This window comes from Sphaerodactylus townsendi, linkage group LG04 (genome assembly GCF_021028975.2).
Source record: "Sphaerodactylus townsendi isolate TG3544 linkage group LG04, MPM_Stown_v2.3, whole genome shotgun sequence".
NCBI lineage: Eukaryota > Metazoa > Chordata > Lepidosauria > Squamata > Sphaerodactylidae > Sphaerodactylus > Sphaerodactylus townsendi.
The window spans coordinates 8,487,203-8,507,657 of NC_059428.1; the positions used below are offsets into that span (position 1 = coordinate 8,487,203).

General features: G+C 55.1%; 1 protein-coding gene across 1 annotated transcript in view; it reads left to right on the plus strand.

The window, feature by feature from the left end:
• The first annotated feature begins 4,645 nt into the window (after positions 1 to 4,645).
• Positions 4,646 to 20,455, plus strand: part of DNHD1 (dynein heavy chain domain 1) — a 48,305-nt gene continuing 32,495 nt past the window's right edge. Inside the window, 17 exon segments of the mRNA XM_048494001.1 lie at positions 4,646 to 4,676; positions 5,047 to 5,768; positions 5,862 to 6,025; positions 6,364 to 6,567; positions 6,654 to 6,764; positions 6,885 to 7,041; positions 9,314 to 9,565; positions 9,660 to 9,803; positions 9,893 to 10,252; positions 11,984 to 12,227; positions 12,314 to 12,471; positions 14,905 to 15,030; positions 16,370 to 16,646; positions 16,751 to 16,878; positions 17,191 to 17,389; positions 17,561 to 17,652; positions 17,789 to 18,002. Of these exon segments, the coding sequence (XP_048349958.1) occupies positions 4,646 to 4,676; positions 5,047 to 5,768; positions 5,862 to 6,025; positions 6,364 to 6,567; positions 6,654 to 6,764; positions 6,885 to 7,041; positions 9,314 to 9,565; positions 9,660 to 9,803; positions 9,893 to 10,252; positions 11,984 to 12,227; positions 12,314 to 12,471; positions 14,905 to 15,030; positions 16,370 to 16,646; positions 16,751 to 16,878; positions 17,191 to 17,389; positions 17,561 to 17,652; positions 17,789 to 18,002 (3,583 nt within the window).

The window sequence follows — 20,455 nt, forward strand, 5'->3', positions numbered from 1 at the left end:
CAGGAGTGCCTGAAAAGGCCTTTCCAGAATTCTGGCCGTGGTAGGTCACGTAAAAGCCGCGTCACTTCAGCTGTGCACCACTGAGACTGGCTCCCAGTTTGCTTCTGAGTCCCTTCCCAGAAGGTGCTGGTTTTGACCTGTCCAGCCCTCCCACGTGGCGTGAGCTCAGTGCACCAGAAGGATCTCCTGCTCTCACGTGAGCCTGCCTGACCGCTACAGTCACTCCTGCGATCTGAGGCTGGGTGGGCATTGTTGGCCGTGGCACCAAAATTATGGAATTCCCTCTCGGGAAAATTGGTCCTTTCTACTGCTTGTTTTCCACCCGCTGGTGAAAACTTTTGCTCCATTTACCCTTCTCTTCACGTTTTATGTTTTTACCGTTCTATATGTTTATGGCCGTGTGTTCTCTTGTTTTTTACCATGGTGGAAACCCTGAGTTAGTTGGAAAGTCTGTTCTGAAATATTTTAAATAATTGTCTAGGTCACCCTCTGAAATGTCCTCTTCAAGATGCAGTGACCAGAACGGCACAGAGAACTCCACACGAGGTTGCCCTACAGAGCAACCTCGGGGGCTTTGTTTGCAACCCTGCCCTCATCAGGGCCCGGATAGAGTTTGCCTTTTTCACAGGATCCGCAACCCCTCTGAGCCGCCCGCTGTGCCCTTGAAGTCTCCTTCCCGGCCAGGTACAGCAAGTTCTGACCCCAGCAGCACATGCTTAAAGTGGAGGTGTTTTGCCCCAGTGGGTTTTGTCTCGGCTTTGCCTTCACCGAACTCCGACTGCCACGCTGCCGCCCACTCGCCCGGTTTGTGGCAGTCCATTTTCACCATCCTGAATAATTTTGTGTAATGGCAAACACGGCAAACACTTCACTGCTCACCTCTACTTACACAAATAAACAAATGGATAGCAGGAGCCCCAGTGTGGACCCCGGCGGGACCCCCACTGCTTGCTTCCTTCCGCTGAGAAAACTGCTCATTTATTACTGCACTGTACGGCCTGTCGTGCAACCAGTTTTTAATTTGTAAGAGGACCCGTCCTCTTAAACCCAGGATTTCTGATTTCATTCTGAAATTTTTGCTGAGGTCTCTTGTTGAAAGTGTTTTGAAAGTCCAGGTATATGATGTCTAGCAAATCACCATCATTATTATTAGTACACACACACACACAGAGGCCTTTATTGGCATACAAAACAGGACAGAATTTTAAAGCAAAACAAGGTTAAGAAATCCAGTTAAAATTACTAATTTCCAGTATAAAATTTGCAACAGTTTCACAAAAGATCAGATCAGAGCTGTTCAGGAGATTGGGTATCTCATAACACTCTTGCCACTGAGAACATTGCAAGAAAATGGAATTCATGTATTTCATGTGTATCTTATTGTATTTAGGGCATACAAACAGAATGGTCAAGTGTTTCAACTGTAACCAGATCACAAGAACAAACCCTTTTAGAACTTTCCCTATTCTTGAATCTTCCCTCCAGCAGAGCTGATGGCAACACCTTGCAGTAGCTGAGGCTCTCCTGTGGGTAGGATTAATCAGCAGACGAAGATATGCTATTAGTAGTAGTAGCAGTAGTAATCTGCCTTTTCATGGGGTCTCAAAGTGGATTCCAAGGATGGTTTTTAAAAAACACTTTCTACGAAAACATGACAAAATATGACATCAGTCAATCCATAAATGAATTGTAAAATATGATGACATTTGACTCTGACAGCAAAGATTCTCAGTAAGAATACATCTGGGATTGCAGAGGGGAGGGGGCAGGCATGACCCCCATCTCTGTTTCAGGAAACAAGGCAGGGGGGCGCGAATGAAGCCTGATCCCCAATAGGTGTTCCCTCTGGACAGGATCCCTTCCACCACATCGTCTCCCTTCACCCAAATGCCCACCCGTACCATTTGCTTTTGCCTATTTTGTGAAATGATAGAGGTTGGGGTATGTGCGTGCGCTTCCTAATGGCCTCTGGCAGACGGCTCCCCCGTGCCAGAGGCACCACCAAGAACGCCCACAAGCAAGCATTTGGTGGCTTCACCAGCCGACGGGCAGCCCCTTCGGGAGGCTTGGCTCTCATGTGTGGAGCAGGGCCTAGTAGTGGGGGAGGGGCGTGCCTGTGGGTGTCTGGGTCTTTTATTTGTTTGTTTGTTTGTTTGTTGGTTGGTTTTATATACTGCCCAACCCCCTGAGGGCTCTGGGCGGTGCACAATGTAATTACATCTTACAGCCCATACAAACAAACCCCATTAAATTAGAATTAAAACACAGCGATAAAATTAACAAAGATGGCATCACGCAATAAAACCCAATTAAAACCCTCCCAAAGAGGGAGGGGGGGGGAGCAGAACGAAGAAGTGGGTCCCATGGATGGCAAAAGGGAACTCCAAACTGGAGGAATAAAAAGGGGCACTTAATCAGCGACTGGACACTCCAAAGGCCCAGCGGAACAACTCAGTCTTACAGGCCCTGTGGAATTCACCAAGGTCCCGCAGGGCCTGGACAGCTGGAGGGAGAGTGTTCCACCAGGCGGGGGCCAGGGCTGAAAAGGCCCTGGCCCGAGTGGAGGCCAGCCGCATCATTGAGGGGCCAGGAACCACCAACAAATTTTGTGGGCTTTGTAGGTGATCACCAGAACCTCGAGCTGTCTCAGGGGGATGTTATCTGAGTGACTGAGATGCATTCCCAACTCTGTGTAATTTCTTGAAATAACAAACCAATGCTGCTCAAAAGATATTTGTAACCAGCCTGCTATATGTATCCACGGCCATCTTTGCATTCTTTCCTTGATCTCTGCTTTGTGGCTTTACACTCTTTGTGGGAAAATAGGCTTCCCCTCGCACCTCTGTCCCTTGAGAAAAGAATCACATCAGTTATCTTGTAGGGCAGGGAGCCAGGTGGCTCTCTCACTGTCTACTGCCAGCCCGGGGCACCTTGGGTCCAAAGACTGTTTTTCATGAATTCTTGGGAAACTGGGAGCGGGGGGGGGGGGGGGGCTTTCAGTGGGGAATAAAGGGAACTGTGCATACCAGTTTTGTCAGAATTGGGTTTGCCAAGTATGGTGCTTCAATACCTCATCAATAAACGCTACTGATCAATACTTCAGAGTCCGTTTGTTGACCTATGGTTCAACCTGCCAGTAACTGCTTGGAAACCAAAGGTGTGTCTGCAGAAAGGGAGGGTAATCTGGATTCTGCACCCAGTAACACTTGCGCCAGGGCATTCTGAACCAAGCCCTCTTTAAAGGCAGACCCAAGTAGAGTGCATTACAGTAGTCTAGCATCAGGGTAACCATAGTGTGGGTCCACATGGCCAGGCTCTCAGTGGCAAGGTGCCGGCGGGGGGGGGGGGGATTTCCCAAGCTAATGTGGAATTGGCAGAATGCGGGGGAGGGCGGGATATAAATTGAATTATAAAATAAAATAAATAAATGCTCTCCCCCCGCATTAAGAGTGGCTCCAGTATGGGATGGATTCTGCTCTGATTTTCCCCATTCTACTTTGTTTAAAAACTTTGGGAAAGATCACAGAGAAGCTGGGCTTGCTAAGCTGCGGTTTTCATGTTCCTGATCATTTGACAGCCATTTCCTTCTCCTGCACTTTAAAACAACAACAACAACAACTGAATATCAATACAGCAATATCAATTCACATATCAGGTTAGTTTAATTCCCCGTTTTTTAAAAAAGACTTCACTAGCCCTTTTCATTGCAGAGATCTAAGAGGAAAGGCACATCCCCACACCTAAAGAGGCTAGAGATTTTTTTTAAAAGTGAAAGGTGGGAATTGAGAACCTGATAGACAGATCATTGTTAGAGGGACGAGAGCCCTGATGGCAGAGAAGGACTGGTGGTGATGACTGGCAGGGAACGAGGGAAACCTGCTCTGCAGAGCTCCGGCCACCGCGGCTGCTCTCTAGGGGCGACCCTTGCAGCCGCTTTGGAAGGACACTCTGGTGAAATGTCTTAATAATAAACTTGACTTACAGCTCTGTGGAGAAGGAAGGATGGGAAAGGTAGTAAGACTAGACAGGTGAAGAGGTAGAGAGAAGAATGTCAGGTGAGAATGTTATATCTATCGATAGATGATAGTAGGTAGAGAGAGAGAGAGAGAGATGTTTTATATAGATATAGATAGATATATGTTTGCTTTGTTTAAAATGTAACACCTCAAGCAGGAACAAAGGTTGTTTCCTTCAGCTATGGAAGTAATCCGTGTTAAAGAGTTTACCTCGTCTATTATGACAGGGGAAGCCCTCAAATGCTGAGGAAAGTTTAAGTGGAGATAACGCTAGTATTGACTTTGTGAGTGGCATTTATGCGCCTTGATCATTTTAACTTTTTTGTCGTTAATTTGAAAACCAACAAAGAGAGTTAAAAGAAGAGGACGCGCCTGGTTCGGCCTGTGGGGGGAGCAGCAGCAGCAGCCCCCCCCCCTCCCAGGGCCAGGCGGGGCGGGGGCGCCTTGGTCCAGGGGCCAGTGCTGGGTCCGGGGGGGGGGGGGCGGCGCCCTGGAGCGCCAGTTGCGCGTCTCTAGCAACGGCCGGCGGACCTGCCTGCCTGCCTGCCTGCCTGCCTGGCGGCGGGGCTTGCTCGTGGGGAGCCCGTCCTCGCCCTCCGCGGCTTGGAGCCGCCCTGGTGTCCCGCGCCATGGAGTCTCCCCCGTCGGCCGCCGCCAAGGGTGAGCGCAAGAGAGTGCCCCTGAGCTGGCGCAGAGGGCCGGGCGACTTGGCCCGCAGGAGCGCCGGAGGGGTCTGCCTAGGCAGCCGCCGCCCTGCCCCTCCGGCCCCACCGAGCGACGGCCCGGGGGGGGGGGCTCGTGTGAGCGTCCTTGTGGGGCTCTTTGGGGCTGGGGGGGCGGAGCAGCTGCCTCTGCCTCGTCCCACAGAGCGCCCCCCCCCCCCGCCGCCGGGGACTGAAGCGCGCCCGAGTCGAGGAGAGCTGAGCGAGAGGGTTGCTTGCGGCCAGTCGCCATCCTACCCCGCGCACTCTGCACTCTGCACGCGCCCAGGTGCCCTCTTTGCGCTCAGCCCCTCTGTCTCTCTCCGCAGGGAGCGAAGGAGCCCGAGGCCGGCCGCTGCAGCCGGTGGAGGGCTCGTGGGCCCGGTGTGTGCGGCGCCGCCTGGCCACTCAGCTCCAGGATACGGGCCGGGCCGAGCCGCAGCAGGTGGAGGTGCTGGTGGCCGAGCTGGTGGCCGTCTTCGCAGAGGTGTTGCAGAAGAGCAGCCGCGGGGCCTGGCTGCGCCTGATGGAGGCGCTGAGGCTGCTGGCCCCCTTCCAGCACCTGCTGGCCGGCCGGCCGGAGCTGCTGCCCTATCTGGACAGCCTCCGCTACCAGTACCGGAGCAGCCAGGCCTTGGTGTCGGACCTGGACGTGCTGGGAGCCGTGGGGCAGGCCTTCCCCCAAGACTGGCCCCTGCTGGGGGGTCCTCTGCAGGCTGCTCGCCCCAAAGACCCTGCGCCCCTGGCCAAGGCGCTGCCCTGCGGCCCGGAGCCGGTCTTTGCGGGCCTGCCCTTTCCCTTTGCTCCTGACTGCGGGCTGGAAGACACCTCCGGCCTGCTGCACCCGGCCCCCATCACTTTGCAAGAGCTGCAGAGGAGCGCGGGGGCGGTGGGCAGCGTGCTCTCGCTGGAGGAGGCCCCCCATGCCAGCTGCCTGGGCCTCATGGCGCTTTCCATAGCCACAGACGTGCCCACGGAATATTTGCCCTGTCCGGCACTGGAAGAGGAGCCCGTCGTCGTGGCAGCACAGTAAGGGCCTGGCTAGGCGGGGGTCGGCCGGCTGCCCAAGCGGGAAGGGGTTTTCCCCCTGCCCCAGAGGCCCTTCCGACGCGTCTTTCTGCTTTGTGGCAGGCTGCCTTTGGAGCCGTGCCCAGCAGCCCCTCGGGCCCTGCGTGAGAAGGTGGCGCCCGCGGCAGGCGAGGGCCCGCCCATGACAGGTCTGCAGGCCGTGGAGGTCTTTGTTAGGAACCGGCAGGCGAGGCAAATGCGCTTCTTGTACCTGAACGTGGCCTCCAGCCGGCACTTCAGGTAGCTCCACCTCCTGCCGTGACCTCCCCCCTCTGGGGGTGTGCAGGGAGAGCGCCCCCCGACCGCTGCTTTCCTGGGCTGGCAGAGGAGCTTCCCTCTTTGAGGACAGTCGGCCTCCGTGGACTGCTCTGACACTCTGCAGCTCTCCAGCCCGGGTGATTTCCACAAGTGGTCCTTTTTGTGGCTGCCCGTGGCCCTTGGAGATGCCCGGGACAGGAGGACCGGACGGGTGCCTGCTTGTGACTGAGCCGGGGGCTCCCTTGGGGAGAGGGTGGGGGGAGAGGTGCGGTCCTTTCCCCACTTCTCGCTTGCTCAGCCTGAGCTCGTCTCGTCGGCAGGCCCTACGACCTGGTGGTGGTTCCGAAGAGGCTGGCTGCCCCCCACCACTACGTCTTCTCCCCCTTTGGGGTGCTGCACGTCCACCCCGAGGAGGGCACGGAGGCCCTGGCGCTGGGCGCCTGGCACCGGCAGGCCATGCTGTGGCAGCTACTGCAGCACATCCCCTTCTTCCGCCTCTTCCTGGTCCGCAAGGCCTTCCTCCGGTGAGGCCTCCTGCTGGGGCGCCTGGGGTGGGGGCGGGGGCGGTGGTGGGGCTCCGTCTCACGGGAGGTTCTTTGGTGCCCCCCAGCTGGGCCTGCCACGTGAAGCACCTTTGCCGCCTGAAGCACCGGGAGATGCTGGGCTCCGAGCTGCTCCACGCAGTGCCCCACTTTGGAGCCGCCTTGCTGCACATTTCCAGGTGAGGGGCGTGGGGGCCCTGGGCCTGCCAGGCTCTCGGGGTGGGTGGGGCAGCGGGTGTGTGTGTGTGTGTGTGGCTCCTCCCCCAGCAGCCTGCTTCCTGCCTCCCTGTCGCTTGCAGGCTCTTGCAGGAGATGCGGACTGCCCACTGGCTGCCCCAGAGCGCTGCCAAGTGCTGGAGCTTTGCGGAGCTCGAGTGGGCTCTTTCCCAGGAGAACAGCCACGCCCAAGACTTGCTCCACAGGTTCCTCACCCTCTCCTCCTCCATCCTGGAGCTGGTAAGGATGGCAGCAGCCAAGAGTGGGTCTGCAAGGGTGGGGGTGGCGGTGGGGGCGGTGTGGCCAGACCCACTCCGACCAGGTGGGAGGGAGCAGCAGGGGGCTCCCTCCCTGGGACGGGGCTTTTTCGGTCGTGGCCTCACTTGTACAGGCTGCCCTTCCTCAAGACGTGTGCCTGGCCGGCCCCAACTTCACTTTCTGCTCCAGATGCAGGCCGCTCTGTTCCACTGGTTTCTCCTGCTTGGTTGTGGGGTGGTGTCGCTGCCCTGTGGGGGTGGGGGTGCAGAGAGTTGGGCTGGTTTGTGGCACTTGGAAAGAAAGAACTGCCCAGAATTCTGGGGTGCCTCAGATATAATCCCAGGCAGCGCTCTGTTCTTTGTGGCGCTGCTGTTTGTAATATTTTGTGTTTTGGCTCTGTCACTGCTGCTATTAGTAATGGGTGGTGAAATATTCCTGTGGGGTTTTTTTGTATTAGAACTGTTGGTTCTTTAATGGTGGCTGTAAGAGATCGATATCTCTTACAGCCACCATTGGGGCTTGGACAGATTTATGGAGGAGGAGTCGATCTATGGCTCCCAATCTCGATCCTCTTTGATCTGAGGTTCCAAATGCCTTAGCAGACCAGGTGCTCGGGAGCAGCAGCAGCAGCAGAAGGCCGTTGCTTTCACCTCCTGCACGTGAGCTCCCAAAGGCACCTGGTGGGCCACTGCGAGTAGCAGAGTGCTGGACTAGATGGACTCTGGTCTGATCCAGCAGGCTCTTTCTTAGAATAGAATCTTTATTGGCCAAGTGTGATTGGACACACAAGGAATTTGTCTCCGGTGCATATGCTCTCAGTGTACATAAAAGAAAAATACATTTGTCAAGAATCATAAGGTACAACACTTAATGATTGTCATATAGGTCTAGTAAGCATCAGGAAACAATCAATAGTAATGAAAACATAAAATGTAAAATCATGAAATAAAATGAATGAAATGTATGAAATGTCAGCACAGGCTATAGTCATACAGTCATAAGTGGGAGGAGATAGATAATAGGAATAATGAAAAAAGTAGTGCAGTAATTATATAATAAATATATAATAAATAGTTTGACATTATCGAGAGAATTATTTGTTTAGCAGAGTGATGGCATTCGGGAAAAAACTGTTCTTATGTCTAGTTGTCTTGGTGTGCAGTGCTCTGTAGCGACGTTTAGAGGGTAAGAGTTGAAACAGTTTATGTCCAGGATGCGAGGGGTCAGTAAATATTTTCACAGCCCTTTTTTTGACCCGTGCAATATACAGGTCCTCAATGGAAGGCAGGTTAGCAGCAATTGTTTTTTCTGCAGTTCTGATTATTCTCTGAAGTCTGTGTCGATCTTGTTGGGTTGCAGAACCAAACCACACAGTTATAGAGGTGCAGATGACAGACTTATGTTCTTATGATAGATTATGTTTTTAATTTGGCATACTTAGACTGTGGGAGATTTGCCTTGGCAGTAGTACGTGCGAAAAGGATCTAGCTAGTATACTCTGAACATGTGTCAGTAGCGGTAGCTAAAAAGACAAATGCTATTTTGGGCCACAACACAAGTGTAGGGTCCAGATCGTTCAAAGTGGCTGATATCACTGTAGTCTGTTCTGGCTGGACCTCCATTGGAGTACCGTGTTCAAGTTTCACACATAGCAGTTTAAGAAGGATGTTGACAAACTGGAACATGTCCACAGGTGGGCAGCAAAGATGGTCAGGTGATAAGGATTATAAGAATTTGCTAACTTGAAAGATTGATGTCTTTCAAAACTAAGATAGGTGATTGAAGGATGGAAGTTTATGTTAATACATAAATTGCTAGGAGGAAGTTTTATTTTTAGTTTTTTCTTTCTGTTTTTTCTCTTATCTATATGCAAATTATATGCAAATGTTTTAAATATACTAGACTTTTTTCTTTTCTTAAAATTGTGGTACACGGTATTGTTGTGTGTTTTGCAAAAATTAAACACAAGAGATGGCCGTTGTCTGGGCCCCAGACCCTGCGAGGAAAGGCTGTTGGAGCCGAACACGCTTCGCCCTGAGTGGAGATGACTGTGAGATGCTACAGTAGCCACCGTCAAATATCTGAAGGGCTGCCCTCCAGAGGACGGGCCAGAATCAATGGGTTGAAATGTAAATCCAAAGAATTCTTGGCCACGAGGAAGAACTTCCAGGCAGTTGGAGCCGTTCCTCAGTGGGCCAGGCTTCCTGGGGGAGGGGTGGTTTCTAAGGAATGGCCCCTGGATTTTGCCATGCAGGTGCGCGACGATACGTACAAGATGGTGGACAGGCTGCAGGAGCAGGTGCAAGGCCAGAAGCTGTATGTCACCAAGGAGTCCTTGTACAATCAGCGGATGGAGTCCGAGAGGCTGCAGCGCCGCCTGCAGGATGCCGAGTCCTGGCTGCAGAAGCTGGGCTTCCTGGCCCTCCTGGTGAACTTCTTCATCTGCCAGAACCTGGTCTCCATCGTGCAGGAAGAGCTCACCACCTTTGTCAGCCGCACCATGCAGGTCTGTCTGGGCCGCGGGAGGCCGAGGGGCGCTGGGTCGGGGAGCACAGGGCAGGGCCTCGGCTCACCCTGCCGGGCGGTGTCTCCCCATGCAGGCCGATGGCACCAAGCGGAAAGCCATCATCCAGGTGGAGCTGGTGTTTGACGCAGAGGAGAAGCTGGCGATCTTCCCCTCCTCGGCGGAGCTGGAGGCCTGCCTCTTGGGCGCCCTGGATTCTGTGGTGGAGTCTGTCCTGCTGGTGGGTCGCGGGAGCCAGCCGACGCCTGGGCACTGCCAGGGGGCCGTCGGTGCCTCCGGGAGACCTGGCAGACTGTCTCTTCCCTTCAGGTGACGCAGAGCAAGAGCGAGGCAGCGGGAGTTTCCCCGGAACCAGAGCAAAGCCTGCCCCAGCCGAGTCGTGGGCCGGGCTCAAGAGGGCCAAGCGTGAGCAGGGGGCCAGCCGTCCAGGAGATGAGCCGTGCTGGCCAGGGCCTGTCGGAGCCTCTGTGTCGATTGCCGGTGGGGCCATCTGGGGAGGACCCGCAGCTGGTGCACCGCCTGAACCTGAAGGCCATGGGTGGCCTGGAAGTGGTGGGCCACCGGCTACGGGGCCAGTATCCCTTGCTGTCCCGAGAGCAGCTGGAGAAGGATCTGCAGTCAGACAGCATCGTCCAGGAGGCTCGGGCAAAGCAGCAGGCCCTGCTGAGGGTGAGCTCCAAGCCCCCTCCAACTCTGGGGTCGTCTGCCTGGCGGCCGTGTGGCTGGCCCTGCCCATCTGGGCTCCAGTCTTGCGGGGGGGGGGGGGACTTAGGGGCAGGGCATCTGCTCGGCTTACGGGAGACCCCAGGATTAGTCCCTAGCATCGCCAGTCTGACTGTCGGGGTGGGAAAGCCCCCTGCCTGGAGAGCAGCGGCCTATGGGAAGAGCCAAGGCTGCCCAGTGGTAGGCCAAGGGGGACCTGAGTGCGAGGCAGCTGCAGGGCTTCCCCCAGGCCTTCCTGCGGCTCAGGTGTCTCTTGCAGGGACCGTTGTGGGCTCTTGAGGCGGGAGCCCAGATTGCTTGAGCCAAGTCAGCAGGGGCTGCGGAGGCTGGATCTCTTGCCGCTCCTGCCCTCCGTTTATTTCATCCTAGCCTTATCCAGCCCCCCCCCCCCTCTGCATGTCGCCTCTCATTGCGAGACAGCCAGGAGGAGCCGCCGTGGGGCCAGGGTCTGGCTGCTAAGCTGTGAGGCCGGTGCTGGAGGGGAAAGGGGAGTGCCCCCAGAACCAGCCTCCCGGGGCTGGGCCAGAAGTCGCTGTGCAGCCGAGAGCCAAGGAAAGGCAGCCACGCACAGTTGGGCCGTGGCCGACCGTGGGAAGAGAGCGTGGTGTCCCTTGCCACTGTGGGTGGCGAGCGCTTGCCCCTTTCCCGGGCGCACTTCACAAGGACGAGGGATGCCCAAAGGCCCCAGCCAGGGTAGGAAAGAGCAGCTGGGGGTGGGCGTGGGGGGTGGGGGCTCAGGGCTTTGCCACTGGCTCACAGCCCTCATCGGGGTCACATTGGGGAATGCGGTCTTTTCTGCCCCCCCCCCCCCAAAGTAGACCCATTGAATCCATGTTAAGGTTGTACCAGACCTGCGAGGGTCCCTGTAGTCCTGTGTCAGGGAGGGAGGGCTGGCAGTCAGGGCGGGGTGGGGGGGAGGCCTTTCCTGATTCTGCCTCCAGGCCATGCTGGGGCTGATGGCAGGAGGCCAACCCAGAAGAACAAGGAGAAAGTCCTTGCAGGGGCCAGCTCTCGCTCCCCCCCGCCCCACAATAGCCCCGAACGCTCTTCCTTTGTTCCCAGGCAACCTGCCTACAGGTCCGTGGCTTCCCCGTGCTTGGAGGCCCCCCTCCCTCCCAGTGGGGCTCTCGGGATCATCCCAGGGCTAGGAATGAGGTGCCCGTAGGCCTCCAACGGCCTGGCTGGGATCTGCCCTTGGGGCTACTGCATTTCCCACCCGCCCGGCCAGCCTTGCGATGGATGGGAGGGACAGAGGCGGGGTTTTGAGGGGAGGTGTAGAAGCTTGCTGGAGGGGCTCCCCCTCACTCGAGGGCAGGTCAGCCCAGATGGGAGCGGGGAGGCCCTGCAGGGGCCCCCAGCCTGTCATTGGCTGAGAACACCTCCCCGGACCACGCTGCTGTTCTTGGGGGCTGCCCCCTCCCGCCTGCTGGGGCAGGGTCCCTGTGTTCAGCAGAGCCGCCATGGGTCCTTGGGCTGGGGGAGGCCTTGCTGATGTGGTGGGCAGAGGGGGCATTCTGGGACTGCCCTAGTTTGAAGCCCCAGATCAGAATGGGCCGCTGAAAGAAAAGGCCCTTGCCTGTCCAGGGCTGAAGGGGGCAAGGGGGCGGCAAGGGATGCCTCCTTGGACGCGTCAGCCTCAGTCCTACGTCAGACGGCCTTCCCTGCCCCTCTCCCCAGACTGCACTGCTGGAGAGCAACCACCTGTGCTGCGAGTACGCCTGGCTGTCGGAGCTCTACCACTTTGCCCACAGCTGGAGTGCCGACCAGCTGGGAGACATGAAAGGCTGGCCCTACGAGGAGTACGTGAACCGCATCGTCAAGCTGCGCACGTGGATGAGCCGCGTCAAGCAAGTGCCACAGTCCGTGGTCACATCCAACTGCCTCCTCTTCGTGGACTGCTCTGGCATTCACCGGGACATCCGTGCGTGGCCTGGGAGGGGGAGGGCTGAGGGGAGACTCTCCTTGCCCAGGTGCTGCCCTCACCTGGGGCTCCCTCTGCCCCGGCAGTGCCCCTCCTGGCAGCCATCACCGAGGACATCCTGTCCCTCTTGCTGCAAGAGACGACCCAGCGGAGCGAGCTGCTGATTGCCGAGATCTCCGAGGTTCTGCAGCTGTACCTGACCATCAGCACCGACATCTTTACCATTGCCAAGTGCTCCCAGAAGGTGAGCCTCCTCTGGCTGCCCCGCCCCACAAGCAGGCGGCCTTGGTGCCACGGCAGACCCCACCCCATTCCTGAGCCAGCCGGCTGCTCCTGTGCACCCTGTGGACCACCCCCCCCCTTCTTCAGCACACACACAGGATGAAGGTATTCAGGAGAGACCGCTTAAATTGCCCAAGGGTGCCTCTGAGCATGTGGGGTGTCGCTCCCCACCTCGCCAGCCCTTGTGGGTCCGGAGTGAGGGGAAGGGCCTGCAAGTCAGACCTCCTCCAGAATCCTTGCTTCGACTAGATCAGAGGTGTCCAACTCTGGCGCTTCAGATGTTCATGGACTACAGTTCCCATCAGCCCCTGCTGTCATGGCCAGTTGGGAATTGTAGTCCATGAACATCTGAAGCGCCAGAGTTGGACACCCCTGGACTAGATCTTTCAACGGAAACTCTTATGCTAAAAAGTTCCCTTCGCTTTGAACTGCAGCACTGCAGCCGATGGGGGTGGGGGGGTGGGGGGTGGGTCAAAACCTCCCTCTGAGCTGAACTTGTGGCTTCTGAGGAGGCTGTTTGATGGGCAGGTGTTCAGCCAGGATGTGCCCCATTCTGCCACCTCTTTCTGTGGCTGTAACCTTGTTTGTTTATTATATATTTAATATATATTTATTATATATTATATATTATTATATATTTATTATATATTATACACACCCCTTCCAAGGGTAGGGTGGTTATAAATCCCAACAACAACAATAACAACAATAATAATGATAATGATAATAATAATAATTAGGTTGTCCCAGTGGTAATCGGCATGCTGGGCGCCATCCCGAAAACACTAGGGCAGCACTTGAAACATCTTCGAATTGACAAAATTAACATCTGTCAGATTCAGAAGGCAGCCCTGCTGGGATCCGCACGAATACTACGCCGATGCATTACAGCTTCCTAGGCCTCTGGGTGAGGCTCGAATTGTAATGAAGGCCAACAACCAGCTAAAGATCTGGCATCTGTGAAATCTACAACAACAACAACAATACTAATATATTGATACCCCAACTCTTTTTCTCCCGTGGGCACTCAAAGCTGCTGAGATCGTTCTTCTCTATTCTGTCCTCACAACGACTCTGTGAGGCAGGTTAGGCTGAGAGAGTATGACTGGTCCAGGGCCACCAGGTGGGCTTCCGTGGCACAAGTGATGATTCGAACCCAGGTCTCCCAGATCCCAGTATGACACTCTATCACTCTGGGATTTGGCAGACCCAGGTTCAAATCCCTACTCTGCCATGGAGACTCAATAGGTGATCTTGGGCTCGTCACCCACTCTCTGGCTAACCTACCTCACAGGATTGCTGGGAGGATAAAATGGAGACAAGGAGAACAGAATAAACCACTTTGTCTCCCCCATTGGACAAGAGAAGGGTGGGATTAGGCTTGAGCAATACCCACAATATTCGGTAAAATTCGGATTCGGATTTATTTGGGCATAAAAGTTTCTGTATGCCCAAATAAGCCCGAATGCCATATTTTGTTTGCCCGAATATATTCCAATATCTGAATATATTCGGGTCCATATATTTGTTTTGTATTGTTTTGTGTTTCGGTCTGCAGAGGGTGGGTTTTTAAGCTAGCGGCGCCAAAATTTCAAGGTATCATCCAGAGCCTGTCCCCGATGATACCACCCAAATTTGATGAAGTTTGTTTCATGGGTCCAAATTTATGGACCCTCAAAGGGGATACCCCCATTCCCCATTGATTCCAATGGGAGCTAACAGGAGATGGAGGCTACTCCTTTGAGGGTCCCTAACTTTGGATCCCCTGAACCAAATTTCACCAAATATGGGGAGTGTCATCAGGATTGGCTCTGGGTGATATTCTGAAATTTTGGCGCCACTAGTTTTAAAAATGCGCCCCTGACAGGCACTCCAAGAAATTTGCCCAGATTCTGTGCTCTGCAGTGGCTCTGTTGTAGCCAATGGGGAATTTCAAGTGTGTAAGCAGACTGCACATTTTTCAAGGTAGAGGCAGCAAACTTTCAGGGTCGCTCTAGGAGGTCCTCCTGGTAATAGCACCCAGGCTTGGTGAACTTTGTGTCAGGGGGTTCCATTCTATGGGCCCCCAAAAGCTAGGGCCCATCTCCACCCGCCCCCTGAAGCAAAGTTCACCAAACCTGGATGCTATTAGCAGGAGGGCCTCCTGGAGCGACTCTGAAAGTTGTGCTCTGGAGTGGTTGAAATGGTCCTCATGGGCTGGACGCAGAAGGATGTGTTGGGAGAGCGTCTGTCCAGGCTGTCTGGCTCTTCGGCAGAGACCGTCCCGCCCCCTCTGGTGCCATTTCATTCTTTATGGAAAGCCCCTTGGAAGGGCCAATGCCTTCGGGAACAAAAGGGGACACTCACGTGCCAGCAAGACCCCCGCTGAGAGTGTGCTGTTCTTGCTTTCCTGCAGCTGGAGCACTACCAAGGGCAGATGGCTGAGCTGCAGAAGTCTGTAGACTACGTGCGGGGCCTCAATGAGGTCATCCAGCAGTGTTTCCGCCCACTCAGCTCCAGTGAAGAGAGCCTGGAAAACACGGTGAGGGCCATGTGCTGCTTCCCCCCTCCCCCGTAGGTGGGCTGGCTGGACAAGATGACTCCCTTGAGTTGGCCATGACTGGGGCCATCCCCCCAAGGACATAGGTAAGGGGGAGTTCTCAGGTTCAACTCCCCCATTGCATGTCCAAAGCTTTGCCCCCCGTTTGTGTTTTTTTTGTATTTTTTTAGGGTTTTTTGGTTTTTTGCCCGCAGGGGGTGCAGTTTTTAAGCTAGCAGCACCAAAATTTCAGGGATCTTTTGGAAGACTCTCCTGATGATTCTACCCAAGGTTGGAGACGTTTGGTCCAGGGAGTCCAAAGCTATGGACTCCCAAAGAGGGTGCCCCCATCCCCCATTGTTTCCAATGGGAGCTAATAGAAGATGGGGGCTACACCTTTGAGGGAACCCCCTGAACCAACCTTCACCAAAACTGGTGGTATCATTAGGAGAGTCTCCTAATGATACTCTGAAAGTTTGGGGCTGCTAGCTTAACAATTGCACCCCTGACAGCAGGCACCCCCCAAATTTCCCCAGATTCTCCTTTTAAATCCACCCCCTTAGGCATGGATTTAAAGGGAGAATCTGAGGTCCCCAGTTTGAACATTGAAAGGGATGCTGTTTCAGGGTGGGGGAGAATCCACCCCAAAACTGCATCACTTTCAATGTTGTTTTCACTGGAGACCCCAGATTCTCCCCTTGAGGTGGATTTAAAAGGAGAATTTGGGCTCTCTAGTTTAAACACCATTGAAAGTGATGCTGTTTGGCATGGATTCCAGCATCACAGTGGCTGCCCATGGGAGGAGGCGTGCGCAAAACTCAGATTTTGCACCGGGTTCCATTTTTCCCTAGCTACGCCTCTGCCCAGAGGAAAGGGCAGAAGGGGCTGCCGGCTGCCAACTGGGAGCCCAGTTGGTGGGGGGGGCAGGGGAGGGCGGGGCAGGGGAGTCTGCCATCCCCAGTTTCAAGAGAGCTGCTTTTATAAGCACTGAGGCCAGGGGTGGGGGCCCCACTCGGGGGCCCCACCCCCAGCCCCCCCATAAAAATCTATACCTATGTCCCTGCGTCCCCCCACAAAAAAAGCACAGTGTGGGGACAGACAGTTGTCCCTTGAGCCCGTGATGTCCAGCCCGGTTCTGGAGGCTGCTCTAATTGGCTGCCTGAACAGGAGATGCCTCCAGCGGTCCAAGTGGGGCCTTCTGTGTGCTGAGCAGGGGCTGTCATCTGCCAGCTGTGTGGCGCCATTTGTGTGCTCCTGCTTTGAGTCCTCCCCCCCCCCCACACACAGCTGATGCATTCGCATGTTCAGGCTGAGGCTGATGCATGCTGCCCTTCCCTCGCAGCTCCTGGACACCTGGGATGCGTTTGTGTACCAGCAGCGGGAGGTCTCTGACTTCATCGTCTCCCGGCGCCTGAGCATCATTGCGGAGCTCAGCAGGTCCCTCCATAAGGCCGTGCGGGAGCTGCAGGAGATCTTGGCCGTGGTCACGGTGGGACGTTTCCAGGACTCCTCCCAAAACCCTCGTGCCATGGAGGAGGAGCTGCACAAACTCCTGCAGCACTTCCAAGTGATGGTGGTGCGCATCGCTGAGCTCTGCCGTTCCCAGAAGATCCTGACAGGTGTGTGGGCGGGGCCAGGCCTGGCCCCGGACCTCCCCTCTCCCCTGCCCAACTTCCCTGGGGCCCCTACCTCTGAGTGAGCCCTGGGCCCTCTGCCTCTTCAGGCGAGTCCATGGATGTCTCCTTCGTCACGGGGGGCCAGGGGGCCGTGGAGCTCCACCTGTGCATCTGGCGGCTCTTCCGCGTCATCACGGAGCAGATTACGGAGTGGAAGTGCCTGACGTTTTTCAAGGTAAGGGACCGGGGGAGGGGTGGGGGGGTTGGAGACTCTCCGCAAGGATCTGTGGGGCTGGTTATTGGCACGTGAAGAAGGGCACCAGAAACAGCCATCGAGACTTCCCAGGGGGCAGCTGGACAAATGAATTGGTGGCCTGATGTTCACAAGGATGGTCCCGCCTCCCCGCACCCCCCTGACTGCGGTCAAGGCTTTCCCCCACCCCAGCTGCTCCTCTGCTGCCCCCTCTCAAACGCCACCTGGGGTGGGGCTGAGGCAGAGTCGGGGGCAGCCAGCAGAGACCCCGCCCATTCCCTCTGTTGCCGGCAGTTCAATGCCAATCTGGCCGTGGAGAAGACCGACGAGTGGTTCGGTGAGATCTTCCACCTGGAGGGCAGCTTCCCCACCGGCCACCCCATCCTGCAGGCCTGCTTGCGGGCCCTCCGCAACTTCCAGAAGTACCTCCCCTTGCTGCAGAAACTCAGCAGCCACTTCATCAAAGTGGGCTGCTGGAAGGAGATCTTTGCCGGTGAGACTGTGGCCCTGGGTGTACCAGACGGGGTGGGGGTTGGGGGTTGGTGGCCTCTCCCCTCTGCTAGGGGCTGGAGGGGCTGCCCTGTGGCGCACAGCATGGGGTGGGGGCTTGGGGGCCAATCCCTGGACAGGTACTGGGGGATTCAGCCCGTCTGCTCTCTTCCAGTCATGGATGCCAAGTGCCCCATTAACATGCAGTTCACCCTCGGGCAGCTCCTGGCGCATCCTTTGCTGGAGCACAGCGACAGCATCTTGCGGGTGAGCAGTGTGGCCTAGCGGGCGAAGCACGCTGCACAGCGGCAAGGGGGGCCCAGCTCCTTTTTGCGCCTGCCCCAGCCCTTCGTGGGCTGCAGAAAAAGTGGCCGTGCTCTCAGAGGGCCCTTGCGTCCCCCAGATCTACACCTGCGAGAAGTGCCGCTATCACTCCAGGGACACCCTGAATCGGATGCAGAAGTTCTGGTCTGAGAAACAGTTTCGCCTTGTCAACTTTATCCTGAATGTGCCGTATCAGTCGCAGGCCGAGCGTTCCCGCCGATTGGGTGGCTCCCACCAGCGCCCTGCCAAGCGCGAATACATCTCCAAGGACAGCGGCACCTACGTGTTGTCCGGTGAGGCCCTGGGAGGGTCCCAGTTGGTGGTGGGGTCATTGCCGGTCTCTTGCCGAAGGGCTGCTAGGCGGGGGCGGGGGGGGGCCTTGTGCTGCCCCCCCAGAAGCCAAGCGGGCGAGAGCCAAGTGGCCCTTGTTGGGCATATCTGCTTAAGCCATCCTGGGCTTCAGATGGGGTGGGGAGGCATCGCTTTGGGCTGGCTGCTGCTGCGTGATTGCATGTGCTCCCCCTTGAGTCGCAGTGGGAAAGGTGGGCTGCAAATAAAGCCCGTAAAGGGTGGAAGGGAAGGGGGGGCACGGCTCAGTGGCAGAGCGTCTGCTTGGCATGCGGAAAGCCCCAGGCTCAATCCCATACAAAGTGGGCTGGGTCACCCCCCGCTGGCCTGATATTGCCAGGTCTCAGGTTGGCCCTGGCTAGTATTTGGGTGGGAACATGCCCAGGTGGCAAACCACCCGAACTCCTCTTGCCTTGAACACTTCCCCAGGGGCCACCACAAGTCGGGGGGGGGGGTGTCCATTTCTGCTTTTAAAAGTTGGGGTGAGTTTCTGTTTTTAGACGGTACACTCCATGGGAGCGGAGCTAAGACTTCAGGTGTGAGGTGGTCGTGTGGTATTCAATCATTCTTTGCTCTTCTCTCTGCCCACTGTTTGTGAGGAGGGGAGTGACTTGTGCTAGAAATCACTTCCTGATCTTTGTTCTCCCGAAACTCCCCAGCTGTCTCTCTCTCTCTCTCTCTCTCTCTCTCTCTCTCTCTCTCTCTCTCTCACACACACACACACACACACACACACACACACACACACACACACAGAAACACCCCTGCCGGTCTTGCTCTGTGCATGAGAAGCCATCTTTGCTGCTGCTGCTGCTTCTGTTGACTTGATGCACAGCCGTGGCCAGCCCAGCAGGCTCCATGTTAGTTTGCTTTTAAGAACTCCTCATGCGTGTATCATACAGTTCATAGCAGCAGGCAAGAGAATTCAAAACAATCATTCCTGAAAACAAAACTGGTGGCAGAAGGAAGTAAAAAGCAAATCTAGACCTTTAAGCAACCAAGTTGGTATCCTGTAAGGGCAACAAAATGTATTTATTTGGGAATTAGCAATAGCACTCCAGACTGTTAGATCAGGAAAGCTCTCCCAAGCCGAGTGGGATAGCTGGGGCCCTCAGTGCAACGAGGGAAAGGGCCGGGCCAGTTTCCCAGAGAGCAGTGCCCCGTAGTCCTGGTGATATAATGTCCCAGTTTGATATCAGTTCCGTATCTCAATGTTCCAGGCCAGTCATGGAAGCAGAGGGCCAAGAGGTCAAAAGAAGCCAGGTTTAATTTGTGTTACCTCCTCCTGAGTGCAGCGCTGAGAAGGAGCACCCTTTCTATCTTCATAGGAAATTCCATGGAAAACAGAATGCATCAAAAGGGTGCAATCTTGGTGTAAAATACACCTGTTTTCTTCAAAAGTGCGCAATAAACCAGGAATTCAAAATATTATATCACAAAAGGTTAATTTGCATGATACAATCACAACATCTTAGGATAGGTGGGGTCTTTGGACTTTGATGTGGGAGAGACGTCTTTCTGGAAGGGGGATTCTTTTCCTTGCCAAATGTTTGTCACCCTAAGGTCACAAGGTTAGCTGCCTTGTAGCTGACAGGCAATATGCCCTCCGGGGGTTAGGCGGTATACAAGATTAATAAATAAATAAATAAATATGGAATCATAGAATCATAGAGTTGGAAGAGACCCCAAGGGCCATCAAGTCCAACCCCCTGCAATGCAGGAACACACAATCAAAGCACTCCCAACATATGCTGATCCAGCCTTTGTTTAAAAACCTCCAAAGATGGAGACTCCACCACACTCCGAGGCAGTGAATTCCACTGTCGAACAGCCCTGATGGTCAAGAAGTTCTTCCTAATGTTTAAGTGGAATCTCTTTTCCTTCACCTTGAACCCATTACTTCGTGTCCTAGTCTCTGAGGCAGCAGAAAACAAGCTTGCTCCCTCACCAACATGACATCCCTTCAAATATTTAAACATGGCTATCATGTCCCCCCTTAACCTTTGCTTCTCCAGACTAAACATCCTCAGCTCCCTAAGCCTCTCTTCGTAGGGCATGGACTCCAGATCCTTTACCATTTTGGTTGCCCTCCTCTGGACCTGCTCCAGCCGGTCAATATCCCTCCCGAACTGCGGCACCCAAAACTCTACACAATATTCCAGGTGAGGTCTAACCAATGCTGAATAGAGGTACAATTACATCCCTCAATCTTGACTATACTCCTATTGATACAACCCAGAATTGCATTGGCTTTCTTGGCCGCCACATCACACTGCTGACTCATATTTAGTTTATGGTCTTCTAAGACTCCCAGATCTCTTTTGCATGTAGTGTTGTCAAGCCAGGTGTCACCCATCCTATATCTGTGCATTCCATTTTTTCTGCCTACATTCTACAT